This window comes from Ovis canadensis, chromosome 9 (genome assembly GCF_042477335.2).
Source record: "Ovis canadensis isolate MfBH-ARS-UI-01 breed Bighorn chromosome 9, ARS-UI_OviCan_v2, whole genome shotgun sequence".
NCBI lineage: Eukaryota > Metazoa > Chordata > Mammalia > Artiodactyla > Bovidae > Ovis > Ovis canadensis.
This window is the reverse complement of record NC_091253.1, coordinates 53742394-53763186: the sequence shown is the minus strand read 5'-3', so window position 1 is coordinate 53763186 and position 20793 is coordinate 53742394. Positions and strand designations below refer to the sequence as shown.

Sequence of the window (20793 nt, the reverse complement as noted above, 5' to 3'; positions counted from 1 at the left end):
GGGGGTTCTGACCTTAGGCAGGGTGGCAGTGACAGTTCTCAGAGGAAGAGAACCAATCCCAAACCCTTAGCACCCTTGTCCCCCATCTATTCTAGCTAGACACATTCACTGCCAGGAAGTGAAGCAGTCTGTGAACAGATTGTAGCATTATTTATTATCCAAAATGCCCCATGCTATAGTCCAAGTCCACTTTCTCTGTATTGGTCAAAAAGAGCCTAGTGTGTATGGTTTGCCTCCATATAGATTAGGTTTAGCCTCTCTGTTCTCTGACAGAGAGAACTGTTTAAGAAATCCAGGCAAAGGTATAAATAGAATGAGATACAGAGCTAGTTGGGAGAGCAGCTGGACAGAAAGTAAAGCTTGCCTGACAAGGCCAGTCTGTATTACATAGCAGTAGCTCAAATGTGGATTAAGTGGAGGGTGACACACGAAATGGGGTTTATGAGGTTTTTATGTTCTCAAGGTTGCTGCCATAAAACACATCATCCAAACGTCCAGGTTTTTTTTAGAAAAAAAGAGAAGGTAGGAAAGAGAACAGACGGGTATAAACTTAAAATGATCTAAGATACATTATTGATTTTGATTACAGGGAATCAAAATATATAATGGCCAATTTCCCAGGTGGCTCAGTGATAAAGAATCCGCCTGCCAATGCAAGAGAGGATGGTTTGATCTCTGGGTCGGGAAGATCCCCTGGAGGAGGAAATGGCAACCCACTCCAGTATTCTTACCTGGGAAATTCCAAGGACAGAGGAATCTGGTGGGCTACAGTCCATGGGGTCACAAAGAGTCAGACATGACTGAGCAACTAAGCACACACACAAAGTGATCATACATGTATTTCTTGTAAGATTCAAAAGGCACGGTGGGTATCTTACTACAGACATGATTTATCAACAGAAGAGCAAACAGATTCTTCTTTGGGGAACTTTTTGTAAAGTCTCTAGTTGTTTAGGTTCTCTATAATTGGAATTTACTCTTACTTCCTGATTTAGACTCACTTTATTTCCCATTAAAACAAGAATCATTAGTAACATGAATAGTATACAGAATTTAACTTTCCTTGGAGATAAAAACAGTGGAAATATTATTACTATAAACTTAGAGTAAGCAATACTTGGTTCCATTTCATTGTTAATAGACTCTTAGAAACACAAAATTACAGAATTGTAGTGCTAGATAGGAATCTGGGAAGGTCACTGACACTTTATTATTAGATTATCTCAAATTAGTATTTTTGGTATTAATCTTTATGGCTTATCTTCAGAAGCAATCTTAGGAAATGCTCCATAGATGTGGGTCACAGAGTTATGATGAACGGTTCATACCCAATATTTCTGCCACTTCCAAGTGCCGCTCAGGAAACATCTGTGCTGTAAACGTGAACACTGCTGGGGAGGTGAGTACCACAGAAAGGCCATGAGGCTGGGGAGAAAGGAAACATGGTGACTGCTGGGGCAAGGCTGGTCTTCAGCCTGAATATTCTAGATACTGAATTACTTTATCCTGTATTCCAAACAATCAAGAATTGACAAAAAACACTGATGGCAATTGACAGGAATCTAAGATTAAATTAAGGCATTTATTATGATATTACCACCAGGGGATGATCCACGTCGTAATCCTTTGCTTTATAAGTCTTCACTAAGCCCGAAATTGGGTAAGACATTCCATGGCTAGAAAAAAAATAAAGTCCTTATATTGACATACATCTAACAGAAATTCAAGTTAACAATACAAAGATACTCTTACGGGAGAGCCCCTCACAGTCTCTTGACAGTATTATTAACCCACAAGGTTAGACGTTTTGTTTTCTTTGATTCCTATGAGGATATATTATTATGCAATTGATATTTGGCATATTCATTGACAAAACTGCTGAAATGTTCAAAATCAAATGCTGGTAGAACTACATGCCATTAAAAAGTACTGACGTCGAAGTTGCTCCTTGAGCACATTGGTTAACCTTATGATCGTGAAGGAATCAAGAATTCACTTTGAAGTTTCTTTTTAACAGTCTTCAGGGTATGCATTTTCTATCTTGCTCGGCACAGCCTTGGCAATGTGCTCCTTCACAAACTGAATATGTTGGTGGGAGTTTTATGAACCAAGATGTACTGTGCTAGACGTGCAAACTTGTTCCGCCAGTGATCCGTCTTGCCAGTGATTAATACGTTCTTTTAAATGCTACATACTAATGGGAACTGAGTCATACATGATTATTTCAGTCTGTAAGGCTATTGAGAAAAGGCACCATGGTTTTCATTTGTGGGGATTTTTTCTGTTTGTTTTAATGGGAAAACTCTATACTCTCTCAAATTCTTAGTGAACAAATAGGACAATATTATAGTTTATAAGATGACCCAGAAAATAAACACTGTGAGAAGTTAATATCTTTACAATTAATATTTTGAAAATGAAATGCTTTACTATAGTAAAAGGGTCTGTAAGTCTGATAATGTGGGTTTTATTGGATGACTTTGTTTTTAGTCAGTAAAAAATTTATATTTCATAGAAAGATGAAGTGTTTTGGTGAATTGTATGGTTATCCAAAAAAAAAGGTGCCCCGTGCCTGTCATCACTCATAAAGCAGATCAGAAGGTATAAGCTCTCTGAGTTGCTAGAGAGGAACGTGCTTTACCGTTTTCAGGCTCCATAGTATTCAGGAAATTATGGCTTGGTGTTCTTCCATCATATGAAAGGATTCATGTAGGTTTCAAAGTACCTTTCTAACAGTATCCAATATTTTAGTTTGATTTCTTTTAACCATTATATATATTTGTTGTAAAAAATAAAAACGATCCATAATCCTATTTCTTCATGATAACCATTATAGGATATCCCCTTCTAGTCTTCTTACATGTATCTTTAATTTATGATTGTATCGTGCATTCAGTTTTAAACACTGCTGTTGACTTAGGGCTTCCCAGGTGGTGCTGGAGGTAAAGAACCTGCCTACCAATGTAGGAGATGTAAGAGACACAGGTTCGATCTCTGGGTTGAGAAGATCCCCTGGAGGAGGGCATGGCAACCCACTCCAGTATTCTTGCCTGGAGAATCCCCATGGACAGAGGTGCCTGGCGGGCTATAGTCCATGGGGTCACAAAGAGTCAAACATGACTGAAGCAACTTAGCATGCATGCACATAGTTACTTATTATTCTTTAAAAATACTTTCCCATATAATTTTTACTCTTTTAAAACATTACTTTTGATGGTTTATTCTTTGAATACTGAAATTTAGTTAACCATTCTCAAACTGTTGGGAATTTAGGTTACTCTTAAAATATTCAATTATAAATAACTTTTTAGATGAATATCCTCATAAGGAAAGTCTCTGATCATATCATGAGTATTACTTTCAGCTACATTCCTAAAAGTAGAATTCATGGGGCAAAGGGTAGAGACATTTTCCAAGCTCTGGGTAGATTTTGCTCATTTGCTTCTTAGAAAGTTGGTGCCAATCTGGCTCCTCTCAGCAGCAGAGTTTGAGGGTGACCATTTCATTGCACTTCCCTAGCAAAGGCCAATTCTTTTAAAAAAACTTTTAATTTTGTATTGGGATATTGCCAATGAACAATGTTGTGATCATTTCAGGTGAACAGCAAAGGGATGCAGCAATACATATACATGTATCCATTCTCTTCCAAACTCCCCTCCCATACAGGGCAAGGGCCAGCTCTTAATTTTCCATGTTCACCGATTTTCAGTTTTAAAGCAACATACCAATACATTTCTGATCAAACAGATTAATTCTGGGCTATCAACAAATATTCCAATCCCTTTCTTTTTGAGAGAGATCAAGGAGAAGAAAATCCTGCATTTGGTGTTTGAAAAATCCATGACAGGTGCCAAGGATGTAGAAATCAGAAACTCCATCCACTGCTGGTAGGAATGCAAAATAGTACAGCCTTTTTGGAAGACAGCCTGGCAGTACCTCAGAATTTAAACACAGAGTTACCATGTGACCCAGCAATTTCACTCCTAGGTATATACTCCATAGACGTGAAAACATATGTCCACAGGAACACTTATACATGATTCTTCATAACAGCACTATTCATAATAGCCAAAAAAGTGGAAACAACCCAAATATCCATCATCTGATGAGTAAATAAAATGTGGTATATCCATGCAATGGAACCTTACTTGGCGAGAAAAAGGAAAGAAGTACTGATAACATGTATGGGATGAACCATGGAAACATGATGCTGAATTTAAGAAGCCAGACAGAAAAGACCACATATCATTTGCTTCCATTCTATGAAATATCTGGAAAAGGCAAATCTATAGAGACAAAGTAGATTAGTAGTTGTTTAAGACTGAGGGTATAGGAGAATTGGTGGGTGACAGTTAAGATATATGAGATTTCTTTCAAAGGTGATAAAATGTTCTAAATTGATTATTGTAATGGTAGCACAACTTATGAATATACTAAAGCCCACAGAATTATACATTTTTAAAGGGCAAATTTTATAGGGTATGAATAATATGTCAATAAGGCTGTTACCAAAAAGAAAAAAAAAATCTATGACTCAATAAACTGCATTTGAGCTAAGAAAATATTATGGGACCCTAAGTTAAATTTCTTTTTTCTATAGCATGTTTAAAATCTTACAACACATCCTAAATGATTGATAGACATTAAAATAAAATTTAAGGACAATAGCTTAGGTGAAGAAATAAAATCTCAGATTTGCTCACCATAGATGAACACCAGCATTTCCAAAGCCAATGCCAGCAAAAGCACTTGCCAAGTGCATATTAGACCTTGCTTCAAGATCATCAGGATTTCTGACAGCCCTGTGGATGATATAAATACATAACAATAACATATCAACATTGGCATTTCCTACTGAAATAAAGAGCTGCCTTAGGGAAAGATCTGGGGGAGGAAAAAGAAAAAACACTACTCAATAGGAAGAAAAATTAGGCAAGTTATTCAAATGACACCTTGTCTTCTAGATGAAAACCGAAGGGAAATGTATTTTCTCATCAGTGGAGGGAGCAAAGGCATATATTATGCCGTCAGGCTGCTCATGTGATAAAAGTACCAGGGGAAGAAAGCACTGACCCTTAAACTGCATAAGCTGCTCTAGAAAAGTGCCCTGAGACTCATTCTTCTTCACTTGTCAATGACCTTGACCATGGTTGTGAGTGGACCGAGGGTAAACACATGCTCAGGATGCATGGGTCTAGGCTGGTTAGATGAAGTGAGTCCCTGTCGCCTGGGGGTACCTACAGGCCAGACAAGCTGCCCAGACATCGTGCTTTCTGTGGCTCCACCCAAATTGGACCCACTGGAGACCTCTTTTGGTATCTGCAAACCGCATGTTATTTTTACACTTTTTACTGTGGAAGTGGCATGTTATTGTAGGGCGAGCCTTCGCTCACTCCATCCCTCCCCAGTGCCATATGGGAAAGGCAAATTCTCAAAGGCCGCTTTCAGATGTAGTTGAGCCTTCCTGCTCCAGGACTCGGAAGCCCTGCCTCAGGGCGGAATGCCTGGGACAGCCAAAGGAACCACTTCCCACTTGCTTTTCTGTGATTCTGCCTGGAATAAGGGTTCCTGCTCTGAAATAAAAATGCCACAGCCTTTCTCCTTTTATCTGGAATAGTCAGGCAACTGTCTCTTTCCAAAATCCAGGGTCAGTTCCTTATTCCCAAATAGCAAGATGAAGTAGTGGATGGTGGAGTCGTGGCCTCTCCTCTCTCCATTTTGCCCCCTCACCTTCCACTGCTGCTCTGCTAAGCCCATGTCCCTGCCACACACGCTGGCTGGCCATAATCTGTATCTGCTTCTATGCAGACAGATGCTCCCTGATGCCCCCGCGAGTCCAAGATAGTTCGTGATCCTCCCCCAGCTCTGTTGCAAAATGTGGTCCTAGACCCCACCCCTCCAGCCAGAGGAGGCCCTGTAGTCACATCTAGACCAAACCTGCCCTATTCTTTCCCTCCGTTGTGTATAAATACAAAGATGAGTTTGACTTTGCATAAGTCTCAATGTCTTAGGGATCACTTTTCATCTCTAAGTGTATCTTTCCTCTCTCATGAGCCTATTAGGGCTGTTTCATGCATGCTGCTGCTGCTGCTAAGTCGCTTCAGTCGTGTCTGACTCTGTGCGACCCCATAGACAGCAGCCCACCAGGCTTCCCCGTCCCTGGGATTCTCCAGGCAAGAACACTGGAGTGGGTTGCCATTTCCTTCTCCAATGCATGAAAGTGGAAAGTGAAAAGTGCAAGTGAAGTTGCTCAGTCGTGTCCGATTCTTAGCAACCCCATAGACCACCGCCCACCAGGCTCCCCTTGTCCATGGGATTTTCCAGGCAAGAGTACTGGAGTGGGGTGCCATTGCCTTCTCCAGTTTCATGCATAAGTCTTTCAAAATCTTGTGGGAATCTTCAGGAAGAGTTTTCCGTCTCCCAGGACAGACAACTGTACACATTTCTTTCTTTTTTCTTTTTGGTGTGCCACACGACATGTGGAATCTTAGTCCCCTGGTTAGGGATCAAACCTGCACCCCCTGCAGAGGAAGGGCCGAGTCTTAACCATTGGACCACCAGGGAAGACCTGACATTTATTTCTTAAATTGAGGTTCATGTGCATTTGCTTATGGGTAGACCTTGTGTGCCTGAGGGGGCAGGACCAACATCTGTCTTATGGTTCTCATTTCTGCCCTTGGTGACCAAATCTCAAAGGACCTCCCCCAGCTTTGGTTTTGAGGTTTTGCTGAACAAACCTACTGCATGTGCTGTGCTAAATTCCTTCAGTTGTGTCCGACTCTGACCCCACGGACTGTAGCCCGCCAGGCTCCTTTGTCCATTGGATTCTCTAGGCAAGAATAATGGAGTGGGTTGCCATGCCGCCCTTCAGGGGACCTTCCCAACCCAGGGATCAAACCGGCATGTCTTATGTCTCCTGCATTGGCAGGCGAGTTCTTTACCACTAGCGCCACCTGGGAAGCCCCTAAAAAACCTTCTAGCTGCGTCCTTTATAAATCAGGCTCCCGTGTTGTCCCCAATCCTGGGCTTTGCCTTTCTAGATCGAGGGATCTGGTTTTCATTTGTCCCATTGGGGCTCCCTCCAGAGGCTGCTGGTCTCTGGTGCTTCTGTATGCACAGTGACTGCTTTTTTGGGGTGAACAGGCTTGTTCAGGACATTTCAGGATCTAGCAAGCCACATTTCATGAAGGTGGAAACTGGTTTTTTTTTTTTTCCCTGTTTCTGTCCCCTCTGGTCAACATACCTCTTCAGATACTTGGCAACAATCCGCAGTGCGTGAACTGCCCAGATGTCGCTGATGGGGTTGCTGCCCTGGTAGGCTGGCCGAGTGATGGGGCTTGAAGGGCAGGGGCTTCGCATGTGATACGGGAGGGCAGTGTAGGACTCCAGGGCATGGCTAGCAAGGAATAGTCAAAATACACAGTTGAAAGCATCCTCTTTTTCCTTCCCTCCATTCAGATCACAAACTGCCTCAGAATGCTTGGTTCTCACTCCCCCATGGATATGCCTTTGTAGTGCTGATAATCACAAGGCCTCTCACTAATCTGTCTCTTATCCATGACAGTCATCACTTATTTTAGAAATTAACACAGTGACAGAGGATGAGATGGTTGGATGATATCATCAGCTCAATGGACATGGGTCTGAGCAAACTCCAGGAGACGGTGAAAGACAGGAAGTCTGGCATGCTGCAGTCCATGGTGGTAACAAAGACTTAGACACGACTGGGTGGCTTCACAACAATGCAGTGAAGTTGACATTAACAGCACTACTGTGTTTTTGACCAGAGTGTGTTAGGATTACATATGGTTCCTTTCTAGTACCAATACATCTTTATAATGTTGAATTTTTAAACATATAAGTTGTGTTAAGAAAAGCATTAAATCTGAAAAATGACTTCCTTCTAAAGTATATTTACCATTTTATACCTTGCCTTGATCAGATACCATATTATCCATCTAAAGAGCGTCATAATAGTTATACTAGCCTCCTATAAGAGTGCAGAGCAGTGGGTCAGCTCCCAGGTGTGAATTCTGGCACCAGGCTTTCCCAGTGCGGGCCTGGGGCCAGGAGAGTCACCATCCTCCTTGTGATTCTAAGATGAGGATAGCTCATAGCACGTCTTTCTTCATGGTGCTGATGTGAAAATTGACGCATGTAAATTACTTAGCATATTGTACCAGCACTTTGTAAAGTTTATCATTCACCATTATTGTTAATGCTTGGCCTGAAAAAAAGTCTACGTTTTTCTCCTATAGGCCCTAAATTCAGGGTTGGCTATTTTAAGAACAAAGTATCAGTTTTCTTTACCTACTGGCCTGCCATGAATTCTAGCTAATCAAGTGCAGAAGATGGGAATAAACATAATCATCCAGATGAGTGACTCATTGGGAACACAGTATAACAGGAACTCCTATGTGTGTGAGTTATACTTTTCAGTCTTAGAATGGAGAGTTTTCTCTCCTCTACATGTGAGAGGCAGATAACATCTTTTGAAACAAAGTATTAGAACTTCAAAAGGAATTAGTTGGTAGACAAAAGCTATGGGTTTGTGGTTCTAAATAGGAAACGTGGGCAAAGCAGTAAGGAGGTATCCATGGGGCGGAGGGGGGGTAACAAGCCTGCCAAGGTGGAGAGTTGAACCTCTGCCCATTGTGTATCTGGATTCTGGGCCCAAGACTGGATCTGTCTTTCTGAGGTAGATTCACTGAACTGAGCTCACAGAAGTGTTAGTCGCTCAGTCATGTCCAGCTCTTTGCGACCGCATGGACTATAGCGTGCCAGGCTCCTCCATCCATGGGATTTTCCAAACATGAATACTGGAGTGGGTTGCCATTTCCTTCTCCAGGGGATCTTCCCGACCCAGGGATCGAACCCAGGTCTCCTGCATGCAGGCAGACTCTTCACCACCTGAGCTACCAGGGAAACTGTGTAAAACTTAGAAGTCTGATTACTGATTTCCAACAAGAAATAGAACCTCTGTCCATGACTGTCCAGTGCTGTGGGTTCCCCCAGCTGAACTGGGTGTCCACTGTGGTCAGCATGGTAAAGAAAGTCATTTCCTTGGTGCAGAGTATTCCTATTAGCCTCTTTACACTGGAGACGGTATTTTTGCTATGACATATCTGCTCATTTTTTAAAATAACTTGTCAGGGCTTACTTTATCTCTGGAAAGAAACTGCTTCACTTTAAATTCCATATGCCACTAATAAAATGTATTTTGAAAGAAAAAGAAAAGAGAAAATAGAACCTCTGAGGGGGGCAGACATCTGAGTCTTCTAGATGGCATCTATTCTCCCTGTTGTCAAAGCTGTGGATGCTAACTTATGATCACAAGGCCCATGGAGCCCTAACCAGGGTCACTGCTTCTAAGGTTGAATATATGGGTGTGTCCATCTTCAGCACAGGCCACTGGGCCTCGGGGGCAGACTTCTCCTTCGACCACACGTGCTCTCCGGTGGTCAGTCCTTGGAAGGGCCACTGCCATCACTGTCTTTTGTTCTGAGTTCACTCCCCTCCCCTCTGATTGACAGCAAAGTCTCTGGGTCTGTGGGTCATTCACATACATGTGACTGCTTTGGTCTGTTATATTAATATATTTATTATACAGTTCCCAGCTACGGAGGGTAATCTCATTTTCCTTATTTCCAAGTTATTAGAGGACAACTCTCCAAAACACTGACAACATCGACCAGGATGGAGTTGGACACAAGTTTTCTCCCATTTCTTGGCAGGCAGTGTAATGCAGTGAGAAAGCAGTCCATGGACTGGGATAGACCTGGACATGAACCCTAACTCTGCTGCCCCCTGCTCATGTGAATTTTACTCAGCAGGTGTTAACTGAGTACCTATGACGTGACAGCCCCTTTGCTAAGGGACAGGGATGCAGAAGTCCGTAAGATGGTCCTGTCCTCGCCAGGTTCACAGTGCAGTGAGAGACAGCACACAGAGAGGGGCATCTCCAAAGCAACGCACAGTCCCCCAGTGGGGAGGAGCAAAGCACAGAGTGGTTCTTGAGGAGGCGGGGCAGGCAGCAAAGGCTCCATCAAGGGCAGGATGCCCCAGTGGAAATGAAGAAAGACTTCTCCAAGCAGATAAAGAGCTGAGCACTGGGGACAATCCAGGGCCAAAGAAACTTGGCTTTAGACAGGAGGTGTGGAAATGCAATGAGAGACTGATAAGGTAGAGGGGCGTGTGTGTGTATGTGTGCAGTGGTCATATTGCATTCTGGAAGCTTCTTGAGGCCAGTGTGGAGGACAGATGGAAGGAGTATGGGATGTGAGCAGGAAAACTGATGATGAGGCTGCTGCCCTGGGTCCAGGCTTAAACTGAGGTGGGACCATGAGGCTTGAGAGCAGGGAGCAGATGGGAGAGATTCAAGCAGATGAGAGTGAGCTCTGTGGCTAGGTGTAGGCATGAGACAAGGGATAAGCTCATACTATGTCCTGCTGCTCACTAGGGTAAGGAACCCAGGAGGAGGAGCTGTGAAGGGTAAGGTGGTGGTGGTGAGAGAATGGTCAGATTTCATCAACTCCCAGATGCCATGCATTATAAGATGCACCATTTTTAAAAAGTACCACTGAAGAAGAAAACCATACTGCATGCCACAGATATACAGATATGCCCTGATTTCAGAGATGTTAAAATGGGGAAAAAAATGTACATGTGTAAACGGATGGTAGTCTTTTGGGGCCCGCTGAATGTGAAGTGCCCGTGGGTCCCTATGATGCCACTGGAACAGAGTGCCCAGAACTTGAGCAGAAACATGGATGTGGGAGCCATTGGCACATGGCAGCTAAAGCCAGGAGAACACAGGCTGTGGCTCTGGGCAAGTTGCTAAATGTCTCCAGTTCAGTTTTCTTTTCCGCCTGGCACAGAGCTGTGGGGAAGTGATGACGTGTAAGTGCCAACAGTGAGCCTGTCCAGCTCAGGAAGTGGACACTCCTGTCCCTGCTCTTTTCCTCTGGCTACAGCCCGGGCACCCTGGGTTGGTGCAGCAGAGGCGGTGCTGTGGGCCTGAGATGCTGCGTACTTGTCTCTCTGATCCCGTGGTTGCAGCTGTGGCTGGTCCGGTCCAGCAGCTTTGTGACTCACCCAGGACCTCACCTCCTCTTTACAGCTTCAGCCTTGTCATCCAGGCTAGGGGATGATGACAGCCAAAGCCAGGGTGGTTGTGGAGCACGATCAGTGAGAGCTTAGCAAGTGCTTTCAGCAGTCGAGTGCTGTGCATTGACCCGAGTCCCCGAAAGAGCCCCTTCAGGGGCCCTGGGTACCTACCAGAGCACATCGAAGCCACTGTTGGCGACCACCCGCCCAGGCATGTGAAGGGTGTGCAGAGGATCAATCAGGCCCAGTGTGGGTTTGATGGCTCGCGAAGCAATGCCTAAGACAGGGATTTGCAACACAGGCCATAGGTATGGACATGATTTTTAAAAAAATCAAATAACTTTAGGGTAAGAAATTATCCTAAAAAAAAATCAAAATATGAGATAAGATTCATTCTCATTTAGGGAGGCAGCAAGGAGCAACGGAAAAAGATCTGGAGTCAGAAACCTGGGAATTTCAGGGCAGCTGAAGCTCCCTGCAGTTTACAAAAGCCACTATGCCATCTGGTCCCAGCTCCAGGTTGTAGCTATAGTGGAGTATTTATACCACTCAAACACTACAACTCAGGGCTTATTTATTCATAAAACTCCAAAGAACTGGCTTACCACCACACTGCTTGTTTGGGTCCTGGCTCTGTGACTTACTGCGTGACACTGGTACACGTCTGTACCTCTCTGAGTTCTCTCTCTGAGAGTTCTCTGTAAGCTCAGACTCTGGTGACACAGGGCCTCCATCCCTCCCAGAGATGTTGTAAGGACCACATTAGATAACATGATGGGGAAGTCTTTAAAAAAAAAAGTAAGGGAGAATTTAAGTGTTGCTTACTATTATTAATATCTTTAACAATGTCACAGGATACTATAATTTAAAAAGAGAAGTTACCATAAATGTGCGGTTCATTGCTAATTTTTTCTGCTACAAAGCCCTGGAAGAAGGATGTTGAGCCATCTCAAGGAGAGGGACATTTCTCCCAGATTAGCTGAGAGTTGGAGAAGATGACAGGATGCAGATGACAAAGAAGGTAGACGGCAGAAGAGTGGGTACTTAGGAATGGGGCTGGAGACATTAACTGGGAAGAAGCATGAGGGAACTTTCTGGAGCAGTGGGAATATCTATATTTTGATTAGGGTGTTGGGTACATGTGTGTATATATTTGTCAGAACTCAGCAAACCAGATTCTTAAAATTATACATTTTATTATTAAAAAATCACATCTCAAAGAAAATGAGTTAGAATGTAAAAAAGCTGGGAAAGGAAATAACCATTTGTCATTGATATACAGTCACTAACTTGGGCAGAAAAATGGCCCTGGTTCATGGCATTTCAATCTGCTTTCATAGGTAATTCTCAAAAACAAGATTATTAGACTGCTTCATACTCTTATATGTATATGGGAAAAGAAAGAACATGTGTCTATGTGCATACTCTTTCTTTAATTCTGTAACTCTTTGAATTTTAAATATTAGGATTAAAGAAAAAGGAGTGGAATTGAAAGCTAAGAGAATTAAAAAACATTTATAGAGGAAGTTCTTACCAGTTTTTACTTTCAAGTGTTCGTAGTCAAAAATGGCAACTCCGGTAGTTTCGCTCCCTGTGCCTGAGGTAGTTGGAACTTGAACAACAAAAAAATTAATTTTAATAGAGGATCTAAATAAAGGTCAGTGGAGATACTTAATTCAGCCTCAGGAGATAAGGAGCAAAGTTAGAGAAGAAAGCTTTGTTGCTCTTGTCTATTCGCTTGATGCGTGTATCTGTGTTAATATGTATGTATGCTTAATGTGGATGGCTTCCCAGGTGGTGCTAGTGGTAAAGAATCCACCTGCCAATGCAGGAGACGTGGGTTTGATCCCTGGGTTGGGAAGATCCCCTGGAGGAAGACACGGCAACCCACTCCCAACCCATGGCAACCCAAGTATTCTTGCCTGGCGAATCCCATGGACAGAGGAGCCTGGTGGGCTATGGTCTATAGGGTCACAGAGTCAGATCCACTGAAGCAACTTAGCACACACATGCTTGATGTGTATGACTGTGTCTGCATTAACATGTGAGGAACAGGTCTGATCCCTGTGCTGGCATTAGCTTTCTGGCACCTGTCTTTAATGTGTGTGTGCTGGCATTAATTACTCATGCATGAATGCTCAGTATATATGAGGTACACGGCTACATTAACATGCATGTAAACCTAATGCATGTGTACTTGATATGTATGCATGATGCTTGTATCTGTGTCAGCATGTATGTCTGATGTCCGTATGGTGCTAACATGTATGTATGCCCCGCATGTAGGTACCACATCCACATTTGTATTATGCACATGTGTGTTTAATGTGTTCATGTGGTATCTGTTTCTGTATTAACAGGGAGGCACTCTGGGAGCCCTGGGCTCCCCCCAGGGCCAGAGTTTAAGCAGCTGCAGCTTGGAATTCAAAAGCAGGCCTCTTGCCATCTCTGGGAAGAAAGCTCATATTTGCCATCTCTAAAAGACATCTTTATTCCCCCTTGGCAGCAAGCACAGTGACACCCTGCCTTTGCTGGGCTCCGCGGTTTTGCAGTTCAGTCAAGTTTCTAAACTTTACTAATCACCCCTCTGTGTGATGCTGACACAGTTTCACCACAGGGTTCCAATCTCCAGACATCAATTATGCTGCGCCCCACTGATCCCTAGTTCATGTCAAAGCCGTTCATCTGCCGTCAACTCACTCCCGTCCCAGCACAATGGGGGTGGGGGAGGAGTGGGGAAGAAGCTGATATTTTCCAGTTAGGGCATTTGAGCTGTAAGGCTTTAAACAGTGATGTGTTAACAGCGATAAAACGGAGGAAAGAAAAGACCAAAAGATCCCCAGGTCTGTGTGGACCAGAAGAGGGAGCCTGATTTGGGTTTGCGTGTCTGTGTCCTGTGTTGCCACCGAGCAGATGTCGTCCAGCATGACAAGGCCATACTGGCCACATGTCCCGGGGCAGACAAAGCCCCAGGTCAGCTGAGGAGCCATCATGTGGAAGAAAGGGTTGAGTCAACACCAGAGAAATGACAGGAAACATTCCCCTTAAACTCCCAGATGCCAAAGTGGGACAAAACAGAGAAGGGCTCAGACCAGAGAGGGGTCTGAGCATCTATAAACACTGACCTTCCTTCTCCAAAAAGTGACTTCATAGCTGAGCTCTGCAGACCCCTACCATTGACCCAAACTGCCTCTGTCTGTGCAGTAATGACGATCAGAATTTTAAACATGAATGAATTTTGAATCTATTTTGATCTCCAAACAAGGTATTGTATTAAAATGAAATCAGAAAACTTTGGAAACATACACCCCAAAATTACTGACTTGTATCTTTCCTAACGGGGCTTCCCATGTGGCTCAATGGTAAAGAAATCTGCCTGCCAATGCAGGAGATGCGAGTTCGACCCCTGGATTGGGAAGATCCCCTGGAGAAGGAAATGATGACCCACTTCGGTGTTCTTGCCTGGGAGAATGCCATGGACAGAGGTGTCTGGAAGAGTATGGTACAGGGGTCACAAAAGAGTCAGACACAATTTAGCACCTAAACACCACGACCAACGTCTTTTCTAAAGCCTTTTGTCAATTGCAAAATAAAACAGACAGTGTTTACCTGCGATCAGAGGTTTCAGAGGCACAGTCACAGGCTTTCCCTTCCCAATGGGGGCATTGACGTAGTCTAGGAAGTCAGAGTCAGGGCTGGATGAATACAGATTAGCGGCTTTACAGGTGTCTATGGTGGAACCGCCACCCACGGCCAGGAAGGCATCGAAAGCTCCCTTTTTGGCAAATTCAATGGCTTCCATGAAGCTTGGAGAAGGGAAAATGAATGCCATTATGTCAGGACTTCCAGAAATAAATTGCCATGCCATTAAATAGGGCTTCTCTGATGGCTCAGACAGAAGAGAATGCACCTGCAATGCAGGAGATATGGATCTGATCCCTGGGTTGGGAAGATCCCCTGGAGAAGGAAATGGCAACCCACTCCAGTACTCTTGCCTGGAGAATCCCATGGACAGAGGAGCCCGGAGGGCTATACAGTCAGGTCTGGGGCAAATTTTAATCAGCACTGATATATATTGGCTTCCGCTTAAAGTAAATTTAACAACAATAAAAGAATACCTTGTATCAGTTGGTTCCACTCTCACATGATCATAAACCTTAAAGTTTATGCCATTCTTCACTAGTGAATCCATCACTGTCTGTACAGGAGGGAGGTGGGAGAGGTTCTTGTCTGTCATCAAACAAACATTTTTAGCACCCATGTTTTGTAGGTCCTACAATAACAAAAATAACTTATAAGTTAAGTTTGATTGCACAAGAAATGTAATAGACACGTCTCACAAAATTAACATAAAGTCCAAAATAAAGGACTCCCATCCAAGGACTAACCAGGCCTGACCCAGGCTTTGAGATTAAAACAAAGGATCAACAGTTGTTAATATGTGCTTGTTGTAAAAGATATATAACATTTATAGTAGAAGACTGTAGAAATCCTAAATACTTGCCATGCCCACTTCCTTGGTAACTCCTGCTCCATATCTAATAGTTGAAACAGCCATCTGAGGAAAAATACAAGGTTTAGGTGACAGGTGTTTGGAAAGTTGGTTATTTCATTTCTAAAACCCTGGAACACTTCCTCATTGTCTAGATAATAAAGTATATATGCCCCAGCATGGCCTTCTAAGTCACCCCAACTGGCCTCACACACATCACACTTTTTTAAGCAAACATTCCTTCCAGATACACTAGAATTATGTATTTTTTTCCCAAACATTTCATAATCTTCATTTGTTTCCTCAGCTTGACATGCCTGCCTCTTCTTGCCTCCACACCTAAATGATTCTTCAGCATCTTATTTTCCAATGTTAATGTTGTCTTTGTGTATTTTTCATGCCTTCATCCACTCATCCAATCAGTCATCTCTCCAACCCCCGTTGCATGCATTTATCTATCCCTCTGTCTATTCATCCTTTCATCCAACCAACACTGCTGAGTGTCTGCTATGTTTCAGGCATGTCCTAGGCTCTGGTAGTACAGCTATGAAGAAGACAAACATGGCTTCATAGTTTACAGCCGAGAGAAGAGCTTTTATACTGATGGATGATAGGTTACTTTTGGCCTGAAGATATGCTTTGTTTGATCCATATTATGTTTAGATTTCCTTTTTTGGTTTGGATAGTAACTCTTATTATCCAATTAAAGGAAAAAAACAAAAACAATGTGACCATCTGGATTTCTATCTCTCTTGAATAATCAGGCAGCATGTATGCACGCTAAGGTGCTTCAGTCATGTTCGACTCTTTGCAGCCCCATAGACTGTGCACCAGGCTCCTCTGACCATGGGATTCTCTAGGCAAGAATACTGGAGTGGGTTGACATGCCTGCCTCCAGGGGATCTTCCCTACCCAGGGATCGAACCTATGTCTTTTATGTCACCTGCGTTGTCAAGTGGGTTCTTTACCACTAGCACCACCTGGGAAGACCTCAATCAGGCAGTACTGGCTGCAATCCAGTGTGGCAGCAACCAAGTAGGGCTACGGGCAGATTGCACCCTTCAGATGGGCCTGTGCTCTCAGCCAACTCAGCCCCATCCTCCCAGTCTGCGCCTGGAATGATTAACTGTCAGGCCTCTGATCACATTTTAATTTATGATCCTTGAACTAGGAGGAGACAGAGATTTAACATATAATTATGTAATCACAGTGTGATAAAAAATCATCGGAATTAATTGTTCCTTTATTCCTGCTTCAAAGATTACTTGAACCTCTTTGGGGGTTGTTATAGTTACAAAACTAAAGAAGATTCATCATACAACATATAAGATGGAGTCTGTAGAACTGGGAATCTGTCCTGTTTTAATGTGTGTACAGAAGACAGTATTCTAGGCACTACTCGTGTTACCAGAATATTTATACTCCATTATCCTGACAAAATACTTTGCTAAATAGATGCTGATCAAATAATAAAGTTAGGGAACATCAATTAATAACAGACTTCAAATGAGATAGTAATGCATTAGGGAAATACTCTGGTCGTATTTTTTCAGGTCATTCCTAAAAGAATGAATGAATAGGCACTTCCCTGGTGGTCCAGTGTCTAAGAGTGCTCTCCCAATGCAGTGGGCCTGGCTTCAGTCCCTGGTCAGGGAACTAGATCCCACATGTCAAAACTAAGAGTTTGCATGCTACGACTAGATAAAGATCCCACTTGCTGCAATAAAGATCCTCCATGTGCAACGAAGATCTGGCAGCCAAATATTATATATACAGAAATAAATATTTTTTAAAAAGAATGAATAATTAGATCTACCTCAAAGGCATAATCTGTTGTTTTTCCAGAAGGTGAAAGTCCAGGAGCTAGAAGTGCAAAAGTTAGCATCAGAGTAGGCCTTAGAAACAGAGCAAAGATATTGTTATTTGATAGTAAATTGGGATTTCAGCAGTGAATGTAAATATTTCCTTTGAAGCCTTACTTAAAATACACTTCTCAGTTTCATTGTTGCCTATTCAATTCAAATTAAACTCTGCATTTTAAGAGAATGTAATGCTAAATTGGTGCAGACTGTGAAAATAAAGTTATTTAAAATATTTTCTCCATTGAAATTAAAATATACTTTTGAAAACATAATGACTAACAATCTGCTATAAAAAAATCCTCTAGATGCTATGGAGTTGATTATTATTAGAGAACAACTATTAGTAAATTCATTCATTAGAGTCCTGCTTACACTTCTTCAATAACTGTGATTATTTAAATAAAACCTCTCTATGGAGGGTGCTTATTACACTAAGATATTTTTCAAGCTTATGCCTATGAACTATTAAGTTTTCTCTGGGAAATTTAATAAAAATTTTTATAAATGGATATTTCTTTGCAAGGTGCCAGGTTTAGTTGTGGCAAAAAAAATTTTTTTTTGTCTTATTGGAACAACAAGAAGTCTCTACTTCGTGGATTTTATCTTTGTTTTCATCTACTTATTGTTATCAGTCTTGACCAGTCATAAGACTGAAAAAAAGTCAACGGAACAATTTTCACTACCATTTTTTTTTTTTTTAATGAGACAAAGAAAAGAGACCACAACTGGATAACAATCTACCTTTGGTAGAGGGCAAGGGTATCCTTAATCATATTTCAGATTTCTTTGATACTGATAGGGTTTAAAGAAATTGTCTATTACTCCGGTAACTAAAATTTAGGAAAAGACATAAACTGGATCTTAGAAAACACTGAGATTATCTTTCTCTAAATTACTAATTTTATTGCCCCAAATAGGAAACATTACTGATTTGTTGTTGAAACTAAGCTAAGAATTGCAGAAAAGCAGCTAAAGACAAAATTCTGCATGTGTCCATGAGGGCTAAAAAGGCATGGCATGCTTCTGCTTGGTGGATGGCTATTAAAGACTGGGGTGGTCCCTTGGCTGGTCCTAAAGAATGAGTCACTCTCACGGCAGGAAATAGTCCTTGGTTAGTTATTCTATCTCTTCTACTCCCAATCAGCTTCTTGGTGAATTTCTGCTTAGGCTCCTTTTTCATCCCTTACCACTGTTAGGATGTGACCTTTTCTCCTAAGAGGCAAAATCAGTTTTTGTGTCAGTATAATTCATGTGACATTCTGGGGACATGTTGAACTTACAGTGAGCTCCTGCTGTTCACTGTGGACAATGGACTTGGTAAGGATTAAGATGTCTGTAGGAACTGAAAACTTTTATCATTTTTAATTATTAAGAAATAGTGTTATTTTAAACATCAATACTTTTTTTTTTTTTTTTTACTTCTGGGAACCACACTGTTCTTTAGACTCTTTTTTGCAATATATTAGAACCTTTCGAAGATTTCATCTTGATTAATTCTGTTTGTTGAACTCAGACCATCCTAATATCCTATTTATATTACCATTTTTAGCTTTGGCAAATAATTCTATTTCAAAAAGAAAGACATTATAAATAGCATTAAATATATATTCGAGCCAAACACATAATCAGTAGCATACATTCAGCTGACATAATTAGAACTGTTGTTGTTCAGTTGCTCAGTCATGTCCAGCTCTTTTGCAACCCCATGGACTGTTGCCCACCAGGCTCTTCTGTCCACGGGATTCTTCAGGCAAGAATATTGGAGTGGGTTGCTGATCCTTCTCCAGATAATTAGAACCACATGTTACCAGTTTCAAAAGCAAAGCAATCATCTGCATCAATCTTCCTCTCACATGCTTTGACTTTGTCCAAATGCATTGCCAAATGTGGACACTGAAATTGTGGCTAAACACAAAATGTATTATTACCTTGGGAATAAGTATGAGAATGACTCGGGCACTGGCATCTAGGGAATCAGAAAAAGAAAAAATAGAGTGAAACCAGAAAATCTGAAGCTAGGAAGTTTTAAAGTAACACACATTGCATTCTAGTTTTAAGATGCTTTCAAAGTAGCAGCTATTGACACCTGCACAATAGAAAAAGCCAGAAATCACCATGGACGAAAAGCCAACTCAGTCTTTCCAGCATTGTAGGATCATTCTTCTGCAAATTATTCAAGCAGCAGTTAATACCGTGGGGAACTGAGATGAGTGCTCCTGGGCTACAATAAAGTTTAAGAGGAGGTCTCACTTCTTACTAGGTTAGGAGCTTTGGCCAAATTGACCTAGTGTTAACGAGTCGCACCTCAGACCCTACCTCTCTCCTCCCGAACTTTCCTTGCATTTTCCCATTGTCTTCAGGGTGTTCAGACAGGCTCTGGGCTGCTTCCTCTGGAAGCCCTCAGTGGCCGGCAGGCCCCCCCCTGGTCACCACGTGGCGCCTCCGGCCTTTCTCGGCTCCAGGATTTCGTCCCCTCCCCGGACCCTCCCTCCGTGTCCCCCTAAGCCGAGATCACACCTGTCACCTTCTTCTCCTCAATCCCTCACCTCAGTCCGCTCCTCTACAGATATCCCATCTGCTCTTTCTAGAGGTTCCCTCCCTTGACTTCCACATCCTGGTCGCCTCCTAGCCCTTGGTCAGTCCCTTCTCTGGCTTCCTGTTCTGTTGACCGCCATCCGATTGAGCTTCGCAAAAGGGTTTGTGTTTCTATTGCCCATGGGACCCTGTCCTGGTGGGTCCCGCAGGTAAGCGGGTGCATACCCCGCTCCGCCCTCCGCCGAGTGCAGACTTGGACTGAAAACATCTGAGAGGGGAGAGGGCAGAAGGGAAAGGGGAAGGAAGGAAAAGCGTTAAACTCAATGATGGTCAAGATCTCAAAAACTGAATTAAGTGAACAAGGAGGTGGTCGGGTGTGAGTCGCCAGAATGAGTAGAGGTTGCCATCTGGTGGGCGCGGCGGAAAGCGCCACGTGTAAGGGTTTCTCCTGGAGCATCCCGGAGGGCCTGAGCCATCTGCAGGCTCCCTCGGAGAAAACCGAATAATGCAGGGTCCCAGGGTTGTCCTTCACTTGGCATTACCTTCTAGGTCCTTCGCTGCTTTATGCCCCTCCAGGACAAGAAGAGGGGCTCAAAGGGAAGGAAAATTCGACATTGTGGGAGGATACTCTGCTTCTCTTTTTGTTATATAATTTCCAAGCTCTCAGGCTACCTCAATTCATCATTTCTGCTCATCAATTGTGGTCTGAATCCCACCCCCTATTGCCTTCTTTGGACCTCCATCTGTCCCATATGTCCCAGCCTTCCGCTTATTTGATCCTTGTCATCATAGTTAAGA

The 20793-nt window shown here is 42.7% G+C and overlaps 1 protein-coding gene across 2 annotated transcripts in view; it reads right to left on the bottom strand.

Moving 5' to 3' along the window:
• The window catches only part of ADHFE1 (alcohol dehydrogenase iron containing 1), a 34685-nt gene that overhangs the window by 10954 nt on the left and 2938 nt on the right, over positions 1–20793 (bottom strand). The window contains exons 2-13 of one of the 2 annotated variants that reach the window (XM_069600135.1): positions 19389–19426; positions 17415–17461; positions 15611–15664; positions 15225–15379; positions 14716–14912; positions 12641–12718; positions 11278–11383; positions 7244–7396; positions 4704–4802; positions 1598–1676; positions 1329–1425; positions 732–808 (exon numbers count right to left, since the gene is read on the bottom strand). In XM_069600135.1, coding sequence (XP_069456236.1) covers positions 732–808; positions 1329–1425; positions 1598–1676; positions 4704–4802; positions 7244–7396; positions 11278–11383; positions 12641–12718; positions 14716–14912; positions 15225–15379; positions 15611–15664; positions 17415–17461; positions 19389–19426 — 1180 coding nt within the window. The remainder of the gene's footprint in view (positions 1–731; positions 809–1328; positions 1426–1597; positions 1677–4703; positions 4803–7243; positions 7397–11277; positions 11384–12640; positions 12719–14715; positions 14913–15224; positions 15380–15610; positions 15665–17414; positions 17462–19388; positions 19427–20793) is intronic. The other variant, XM_069600134.1, reaches the window with a different exon arrangement.